The sequence below is a fragment of the Sycon ciliatum genome, chromosome 3, assembly GCF_964019385.1.
Source record: "Sycon ciliatum chromosome 3, ocSycCili1.1, whole genome shotgun sequence".
Classification (NCBI taxonomy): Eukaryota; Metazoa; Porifera; class Calcarea; order Leucosolenida; family Sycettidae; genus Sycon; species Sycon ciliatum.
The window spans coordinates 33,558,926-33,568,957 of NC_088645.1; the positions used below are offsets into that span (position 1 = coordinate 33,558,926).

Genomic DNA, 10,032 nt, shown 5'->3' on the forward strand with positions numbered 1-10,032 from the left:
GCAACTCGCTGGTACTTTCACTGTAATTGGTGGTGATTGAATAGCGACCAGTGCTGTTGGAGTACGGGTGCATAATTAGCATAACCATGACTACACACGACTGCCTCTTTGTCGACGAGCTTGGGCGATCGTGTGCATATCATGCTGTGGGTGAAGCATTTTGTAACTATGACCACACATACCGCGATTGCGTGTTAGTCGGCGAGCGTGTGCGATCCAGTGGATACCGTGCCGAACGTGCGGCATTATAGTAACCAAGGCGACATGTGACTGCCTCTCAGTCGCCGAGCGTGTGCGATCCTGTGGATATCATGCTGGGCGTGGAGCTGTCGGCTGAGATGCCGCCAGAGTGTGCGCAGCCGGGCAACAGGTCTTCACTCACCATCTTCGTCCCGGCGGGAACCAGAGCGATCATGTTCCTAACCTGCGCCGCGTGGACGCCCGTCGCTCGGAGGTGCTCCTCCGGGTCAGAAGAAGACATGCTCTCGTAGTTGGTCCTGTCCGTCTCGTCCTGTGTGATGAACGGCAATGGCTGAAGGTAAAGGCTTTCGGCCGTCACATCCAGGTCCGTCTTGGGGGTTGGAGTGTGCTTCATTGTCATGGCTTCGTTGGCCTGCGCCACGGATCGTTCACTAGTGCCGGACGGAAAAGCGCTGCCATCAAACTTGGAGGTTGTGGAGTACGCTTCGGCGCCGGGTAAAGCCGGAGGGACCAGATGTCCCGGTGGCGGGGTGTCATTACGCACACCCACAGCAGTTCTGCCTTCCGATTCCGTGTCCATTCCGAGAGCCGACTTCATGCCTCGCATGCCAGCGTCGCCATGCTGTGCCGTGTTGCCGCTTGGAAGACAAAATGTCGGCACGCTATTGGCCGTTTGCGTGCGAGACCGCCGCAAGGGCCGAACAATCGCATCAACCGCAGTGACACTCGACTCTCTTTCTTGCCGTCGGCGCGGCGACATTGCGTAGCCGAGCGTGTATTCATGGTCGTCATCATCTTCGTCCATGTTGTTACCGTACAGTCTTGGGCTGAGCACGATGACTGGCGACGGTCCCAGCTGGACATCCATGAACTCCCTCGACTCCAACGTGCTGTCATTTCTTGTCCGGGCCGGCTCGAAGCTCTGTCTGTCCCACTCTCCACTGGTTTCCGCTTCTTGCACCGGTTCACCCACGGACGAATACACGCACGCATTGGTGGCGTCTACACTCGCAGCCGCCTCACCACCACCATCACCACCACCACGGCTATCGTTAACCAGAGAGTGAAGGCTCTGGTAACGGTTGAGCAGCGGCAGGGGTCTGTTGGCCCTATTGCTGCGACTCTGCTGGTTGTGTCTATCCCGGTGCTGGACTTGGTTCGAGTGGCCACCAGACTGTGATTGGCCATGTCCACCCATACCTGGACGTCAGAAACAACGATGAAAACAACAAAACGGTGCAAGGACTAGTTCTACACGCACAGGAGAACCACTTCTTGTCACTCTGGTGTTGAACTGTGCACGTCTGACTGTACACATGTTAATCTGCTCTAGTGGGTAGACTAAAACATAATAACTTGTGCCCCGCTGTTCACCATGTTTCAATTAACTGTAAAATTTCACTTTTTTCAATTTACACTTCTGCATTGGCAGACAGATGTGCAGCCACTATCAGAAAAAAACAAGTCCCCATGATAATTGTTCGAATGCGTAGAGTTCCCTCCCATCGTTGTTCTCACGGTCTGCTGACTGTAATATACACCACCGCCACCACCAGCACCAGCATCGGTGGCAGCAAGCAGCAGCAACAGCACCACCACCACAAGCAGCAGCAGCAAGCACAACCACAGCGGAAAAGCTTACGTAAGACCAGCTTGCGCCTTTGATGGGAGCGCCTTGCACGAATCAGCAGGACGATTGCCGGCAAAAGGAGGAGAGCAACTGCACCAGCAACCGCACCTATGATTACACTTGCTGAGATACCGCCACTGTCCATTAAACCGGGAACCGTAGTCGCTGAGGAAGTGAGTATTTCTGTGACACTTGTACTGCTCATTATATCTGGTAAAGAAATGACAGAGAAAAGAGCGGCATGACATTCAAGATCAAAAATCATTACACTGGAAAGGTATAAGTAGATGTGGCGGGATGATAGACGAATACTTTTCATCACCGGGTGAGTTAAGGTTAGTTTGACAAGAGTAAAGTGTCGTGGATCAAGTTGTGGTTCTAAGAACGTTTAACATGGCAATGTACATGTTTAGCCTGGAAAATAGGAACGTGGTAGGCTGGAACTGATAACATGCACATGTGCACATGCACAAGTACGTACGTGTTCGCACGCACACACGTACACACACACACACACACACACACACACACACACACACACAAACACGCCTCTAGTTCTGGTGGCGGAGCACTGAGCTGCTCTCCCTTCGTCTCATGGTAGAGCAAGTATGTGTGCACAGAACTGTATTGAAGTGGTAGACCAAGTATGTGTGCACAGAACTGTATTGAACGTGGTGGTAGCGACTACAGTGATCGTGTTAAGAAAGTTTGTAGCACCTCAGCGTCTGTGTGCCAATAAAATATCAAGTCTAATCGACAGGTCACAGTTTGATCAGTGGAAATTCTGTGCTGCTTATGATACCGAATGTTCTTTGAAAAGCACTCAGACAAGCAGAGGCATTGGAGCCGGTGCGGCACATGTGACCAAAGCCGCACAGATAGTTTCATCTAGTTATTTTTAAGAAAGGTTTGCTCCCCACACCGGAGCTCGCGCTATTCCGCCGACTTTACTTGACACTTGACTGACTCACGACTGCCATCCAGAGCACACGAGAAGTCCATCGAACCTTCGACTCGGCAAACCTGCAAGAAAGCACCACTCCCTGCTCAATACACAGTGTTTCGGGGAATTCACCCCTCATCAGTGTGGGGAGCAAACCTTTCGTACAAATCATCGCCGAAGTCGCAACCACTACTTCGTACTAGTTATTTTTGAAACAATAAAATATGGGCTATTTGGGCCCAATTTTCGAAATATTTCCTCCCCACACACACACACACACACCTCTCCATGGCCACACCACTATCAAATGGGTTTCGACGACCCTGAGAGGATTTAAAGCTGATCAGCTGCTGTCCTACCTTGTGTGATCGCTCCATTGGGAGAAGAAGGCAGAGTTGCCACTGCTGCTGTAGTCAGAGGGCCGTCAGTACGTATCGCGGACGACGTGTGGCTGCGGTCAGTCGGGGGCGCCGTTGGTCCCGCCTCCCTCGTGGTTGGGGCATTCACTGCCGGTGTACCAGACATACGCTGACTGCTTGCAATGTCACTGGGCAATGTAGTTGCAGCACCAATTGATTCAGTGGTTGCACCGCCATTCGGCAGGGTGCTTGGAAGGCCATTAGGCAGCGTGCTTGCAGCACCACTATTGGACACTGTAGTTGCCATGGTGCTCATGTGAGAGCTGACCTTGGTGGGATTCGGTGTGGAAGCCTCAGTTGTTGGAATGCTTGTGGTCATGACAGCTGGTGTTGGCGTGGTAACGGGAGTGGTCATGGCATCAATTGTTGGAATGCGCGTTGTCATGGTACCTGGTACTGTCATGGCACCTGGTGTTGGCGTGATAGCGGGAGTTGCCGTGGCATCATTGGCAGCACCACCAGGCACGCCGGTTCTGCGGGCATTGTCCGATTGAGACGGGCTAACACTTCCTGTTCCCAGCTGCGGCACTGTCGGCTGTGCCGGAAGTGTTCTCGTGAGCGGACTAGTGGTCACACTGGCACGGGAGGGTGTTCCGTCTTCAGTTGGCACAGCAGCACCATCGGTCATTGAGGGTGTAGGTTGGGTTGCGGTTGGTACAATATCATTAGTCGATGCAGCTACGACTGGAGACTGGGTCGTTGTCCTGATCATGTCTTGGCCTTCAGTAGCCATTGCGTCGGCGTGGTTGGTTGGTGTTGAGCTCGCGGAGCCAGGCGTCACGTTTCCAGGTGCCATCCGGAGCAGAGCAGGGGTCGTCTGGGCGGGGAATGTGCCTGTGAAGCTGCCGGTGGCTATACCGGATGAATCATCCTCGTTCTGGCTCTGCTTCTCTGCGTCGTTCGGAATGCTATGCGTCATGTTTAGTTTCGAACTGCTCGTCTGGGTGGGGAGTGTGTCTCTGGTGCTTGTTGGACTAATTCCCGACGAATCATCCGCATCCTGGTTCTGGTAATGGTTTTCCGTGTCGTTCTGAATGTTATGTGTTGTTATCAGCCTCGAATTGCTCGTCTGGGTGGGGAGCGTGCCTTCAGACCTGCTGTTCAGGGCTATGCCCGACGAATCATCCTCGTCCTGATTTTCGTTCTCAGTGCTCTTCTGAATGCTATCCGTCAAAAGTGGACTTGAATTGCTCGCCTGGGTAGAGAGCGTACCTTTGGTGCTGCTGGTGAGGAGTATTCCCGATGAATCGTCCTCGCCCTGCTTCTCTGCATCATTCTGCTCCTGAATGTCATTAGATCGTGTCGGTATTGGGTGTGAACGGCTGAAAGCGGCCCCGGGCACCGGCATACTGAGGCAGAGGAGCAACGCCACCAGTAGTGGCTGGAGCAGTGGTAGCATTGCGCTGGCCTGCAGTCGGCAAAGGCAACCCTGTACATGGGCAGCGGACAACAGAGCGGAGGCCGATCGAGAGACAAAGCAGAGAAGAGTAGACAGGCAACTACTGTAAAACCAGAAAGTCTAATGTTTTAACGACCAATTCTTTTTCGTTATTTGAAAAATACGTTATCGCTAGATGTCTGTGTAAAGATGCGCATACAGATGGGTGGCCAGGTAACCATCGTTAAACTTGCTGCACGTAATCATGCCACAATTACAAAAAACGTTAAACTTTTTGATCGTTAGACTTTCCGGTTTTACAGTACATGTACATGAGTACAATACGTTGTTCTAGCCTGTGGCCGACAAGACTGCCATAGCAGCACTGGAGCCACAACTGCACGTTTCTGCTTGCCAGAAACCCTGGCTCGTGTGCAGCCAAGGACATAGCTTTTGTTGCATATGTTTCAGATACGACCGCACGATCTACTGCCGGCCTCTCGGGCACGGTCGGATTCCACGGATACTTTCTGCATGGAAAATTCAGGCGATCGGCAATGCTACAAATCATGGACAATGCACATTTCACCCGGTGTGTATGTACTGCTTTTCCTTTGTATCCTAGAAACCTCAATAAACTGTTCCCTAGGAACCTGTTGATGAACTGATAGCAGCAGCCTTTCCGCATGCGGCTGGGGGCCAGGAAAGGTTTTCCGTCAATCCATGGATACCCTGCCTGGACCGCCATGCCTATGTAGCGTATAGCATATCCCCGTTCGATAGCGTATCCCCGTACATTAGCATACGGAGTCTGCCTGTGCATTAAAGCTGCTGTTCACGATTCTTTTGAGCCAGTTAATTTCATTGCCAGTTATAGTTACATTTCAATTGCCAGTTACAGTGTGTTCACTGAGACCCTTGTATATTCTTGCCTCCGAGAGACTTCGGCCCGCTACAAAATTGGTGGCAGCGGTGGTTAAAGTCAACTTTGTCAGATTCGACCCCACCTGTTTTACATTGGTAGCAATGGCGCTACAAAATTGGTGGCAGGGGTAAAGTTTTGTTCTAGTTGCATGCTTTCCGACGTAATGGTCGCTACACATTTGTGACAGCCGTCAATTTTAGTTTTAGTTTTCATCCACGTTCGCTGAGGGCTCAAGTTAGTGTATCTGAAGGAGCACCCGCCGTCACCCGCCGCTGCCCCAGCTCCGCTGCTCCCGCCGCCCGCCACAACTAGCCAGTCATGATGGCAGCCAGCATGTCTCTAGGGATTGGGCTCCATGACAGATAGCGCTAGCGTCTCAAAGGATGGAGCTCCATGTACATTGCCAGTGTAAGCTAATTCCAGATATGGCATTTTCTTTCCTGTCTTCCTTCAGTCTTCCTGTTCTCTTCAGTCTTCCTTTACGCGAGCGTGTGAATTCAGTTTAGTTTTGTAGGCGTCTGATCATGGTGAACCATGGTCTATCTAATTAATCTGGGACGATGTTACTATAATTATATACATATCCCGGTTGACGCTCTATGTTCTTTCGTCGAGGTTGTCCGGACGCGACCATGCATACCTCCAAATGTTTCGACCACCAAGCCGCTACTAATCACGAGGACGTGATTGTATTTGAGAGGGGAGGTGTAGCGTATAGCATATCCCCGTTCGATAGCGTATCCCCGTACATTAGCATACGGAGTCTGCCTGTGCATTAAAGCTGCTGTTCACGATTCTTTTGAGCCAGTTAATTTCATTGCCAGTTATAGTTACATTTCAATTGCCAGTTACAGTGTGTTCACTGAGACCCTTGTGTATTCTTGCCTCCGAGAGACTGCGGCCCGCTACACCTACATCTGGTATCTTAACTACGTTATGTTCTATGTGCCCTGTGCAGACCGCTCTGGGAGTTATAAAAGTATTGATAACAACAGACAAATCCAGTCTGCAGGGAACGCTTGTCGCCGTTTTCCGCCAAAAGGACGCGCAAGGATCCGAGCACACCCTTCCAACATGGGTGGTGTTGGTAATGTCAGAGCATCAGCAGGGCAGAATACTACCTCATAAGGACGAACGACGTTGACTCCAACCGAACAACCTGGGTCCAAGTGTAGCGCTGGCAAGCTGGTGACTCACACAGCTACACTCACTTTCTATGTAATTGGCATGCTTGTTACAACCACTGCACTTTTAAGTCTTTGCTCGCATTGACTACTGCCTAAGTGCAGGCTGCTTCTGTACTCCACTCAGCCTGCCATGCATTCCTTTCATGTATTCGGCTGCAAGTACTGATCCATTTCCCAATGTAGCATATCCGCTGGCCATAGTAGCTAAAGTACAAAGTCTCACCCTTTAGAAGCCACTGTCACAATTCAGTTCACTTCAGTTCAGTTCAACCTTCGTTCCAGTCTGTATTGCAGTTCAGTAATAGTAAACAACAGTGTCTTCACGGAGACCCGTGTGTATTTCGCCTCCGAGAGACTGTGGCCCGCTACAAAAGCAGAGGGGAAGAACAGATTTGTCTGCCAAGCCTAAATAAGTGAATACGCTAAGCAGTGATGAGATGAACACTAGCACATGCTCGTTGCAGAGTGCGTCGTTTCGGGTCGCCGTCCCTTCAGGCAAGAAAGACGCCTACATGCAATCACGTTGGGGGGTTTCAGAGTGCATTACTCGCCCTATAGTGCGATTCAAAAGTATAGACCTCTAGATTTTTTGGAATAATTCAAATTTGGTTTGAGCTTTTTGAGAACTTTCTTCGGAATATTGCTCAGGCAGCTCACGCAATTTTTCTCATATAAATTTAAAATTTCTAAGCGATATTGGATAACAGACGCCCAATTTCGAAAAAATTATGCACAAAGTGATCACAGATTTTATGTGGTACAGATGCTGGCCTAACGGTTTTTTGAAACCAGAGGTCTGGACTTTTGAAACGCACTACAGTCAGACCTCGCTTATCCGGTCCTCGTTTATCCGGATCCCTCGCCATCCGGAAGAAAACCGTTGGTTACCAATTTACAGCATATGCCATGCTTACATACAGTATGTGTGTTCAATTATCCGGTTCCCTCGCCTATCCGTATATTATTGTTGAAAACGGATGTGTGCGGTTATGCGAGGTCTGACTGTATAGTAATCGATGTATACACCAAGAACGAGACCTTGCAACGAAATCAGTCCAAACTTGTTTTCTGGCCAGGTGCAAGTGGTGCTCTTTAAAGCCAAGCAGCAGGACTCTGACCGAACAACCTTGGCCAAAGAGCCCAGAGCCCTCACCACGCTTTGATTTGTACCTAGTTCATCATGCGTGTTATTCGAAATGGGGCAAACAAAGTAAAGATAGGGCTTTCAAGCCCTCTCGTCAGTCCAGTTACGTTAGGCCTACATAGTTTTAAAAATAAACTGAAACTAGCAGCAGGCTTTTCACATGCTGCTGGCGGCGTGAAAAGGTTGTCCGCCAGTCCCAGGATCCCCTGCCTGAACCACCATCCATGCCTACATCTATTATCTAAACTACGGTCATGTGCCCCCGCCCCGTGCAGACTGCTCTGGGAATCATCAGTTTATCAGTCCAGTTACGTAAGTCATTAGGCCTCAGGCCTAACGTAATTGAACTGATAAACTACCCTGCATAGTAAAGTACAAGCAAACTTGCTGGCGGAAGCCATCGCACACAAGCACGTGCGCTCACTCAGTCCAGGCAGGTGTTTATCACAAGGACAGGGAGGCAGCAATGCCGAATCGTGTAGCTAGAATAAAACAAAGACATCACAACGGCCCCACTCCCCAACTTTCAAATCCCGCTCCACGTACTCCTAACAATCTCTGTCTGTTCTTCTCAGTTTGCTCTCCTTCACCTCCTAACACTGTCTGTCCTACCCCCCACCCCACCCCCCCCCCCTCATTTTAATGTATTGTCTCTCCTTCTATAGCATTTCATTATTTTCATGGACCTGTCACTTCTCCTTTTTTCCCTCTTTTTGGTGCATTTGATGTCCCATGATGCCAAGACCTCAGGTCGACTGAGGACAACAAGCCTCACCATCACTATGCTCCCATAATTATGCATTTTTTCGTATATGCGCAAGCACCACTGCAGCCACTCCATTACCTGGAAAACCTTACACGCTGAGATCCTGATGTTGGCTTCCTGGCCAAAAATTTGATTGAGATAGTTATTGTACATGTAATTTGCAGCGAAGAGACCACTTGGATTGAAGATGGTGCGTGTAAGGTTTTCCAGGTAATTTTTTCGTACTTGCGTGTATAAAGCTGTGATCACTGTAAAAAAAATAACACACAAACAACAACTAACCTGGTGCATCAAATTCGTCGACCCTGTCCAGTTTGGCTAGGTAGCATGTGGTCCGCTCCCTTCCAGACTGGAATGGAGAATGTCCAGCCTCCACTCCAGGGCTTCTGCAACGCTTTGGTCCCCTTTCCAGTCACGTTGGTCCGCCAGCCAGTTTTCGGCTCTCACTTGCACACCGTCGCTTGTTTTCCCAGGTGCTTGTCCTTACGAGAATCGCCTCCAGCACGAACCACCGAACATCAGTTAGCTCGCCCTTCGCTCAGCTCCGTCGGATCGCGCGCAACGGGTCGGGAGTAGTAAAGTTTCGCGAGACTGAATAAAATGCCTACACTCTGCATGTACTCGTAGCTACGGTAAGCGTGTGCGTACACACGTACGGTACGGTAACGTACTGCGCAGTCTAGCCGTGCATCAAAAAATAATGAAAAAGTCACAATAATTATAACGTATACCGTATACGGCAAACAAAGAGCTCGATCGAACGCTTGTAGACCCGTGGACCGTCCGATCGAATTCTTCGTTCACCGTATACAATATACGGTATATTGGGGTAATGTTGCGCTGATCCACGTCAGCTACTGTACATTGTAGCTGCTAGCTTGTCTGTGATCAAATTCAATTAAACCAGTTTCGTCGAAGCTGCCTGATGTTCTATTACCAAGCATTGGAGATGGGCCGCTCTGCGATCGCTGAGGCCATGCATGGTGTTGTATCCATGGACGCCATCCGCACGAAAAAAGCAAAGAGGAAGCACACAGAGGAAGAAACAAGAAGCAGGAAGCGTAGGAATGCAGGGAAGGGGATTGAAGAAGGTGCCGCCGATCAAGACGACGTTGTGTACGAACGTGGCGCTTTCTAGATCATTGCTGGAGTCATCTCGGATCCTAGCTAACTTTTTTCTCTTTTTCTTTTCCTTTTTCCGCTGTTTTGATCCATTCCGATGAGGTTTCACCAGAGTTTAGTTAGGGTAGTTATCAGGTTCTGTAGGATTTACATGTACTTGCAACATAATACTTTTTGCATTCTTGAAATCTATACTAAGTCAAAGTCGGGCACCATGAGCTAAGAAAGTATGTTATCATAGCGACTGTATTGCTGATATTGCAGCTAAAGACACCAGTTACCGATACGTACGCAGCCGTGTTGAAAACTGTGTTGGC

General features: G+C 49.8%; 1 protein-coding gene across 1 annotated transcript; it reads right to left on the reverse strand.

Annotated features, from left to right (window-relative positions):
- Positions 1 to 277: 277 nt before the first annotated feature.
- Positions 278 to 4,649, reverse strand: LOC135813017 (uncharacterized). The gene is made up of 3 exons (XM_065326236.1): positions 3,134 to 4,649; positions 1,844 to 2,041; positions 278 to 1,401 (listed from the first exon to the last, which is right to left on the reverse strand). The coding sequence occupies exons 1-3, from the start codon at positions 4,590 to 4,592 to the stop codon at positions 278 to 280; spliced, it is 2,781 nt and encodes a 926-aa protein (XP_065182308.1). The 5' UTR covers positions 4,593 to 4,649.
- Positions 4,650 to 10,032: the final 5,383 nt, after the last annotated feature.

Bases quoted from the DNA above. Each gene is read 5' to 3' on its own strand.
- LOC135813017 (XM_065326236.1), bottom strand. From the start codon at position 4,592: ATGCTACCACTGCTCCAGCCACTACTGGTGGCGTTGCTCCTCTGCCTC. The intron at 2,042-3,133 runs GTAGGACAGCAG...TTTCTTTACCAG, and splicing joins CAATGGAGCGATCACACAAG to ATATAATGAGCAGTACAAGT. The intron at 1,402-1,843 runs GTAAGCTTTTCC...TCTGACGTCCAG, and splicing joins AAGGCGCAAGCTGGTCTTAC to GTATGGGTGGACATGGCCAA.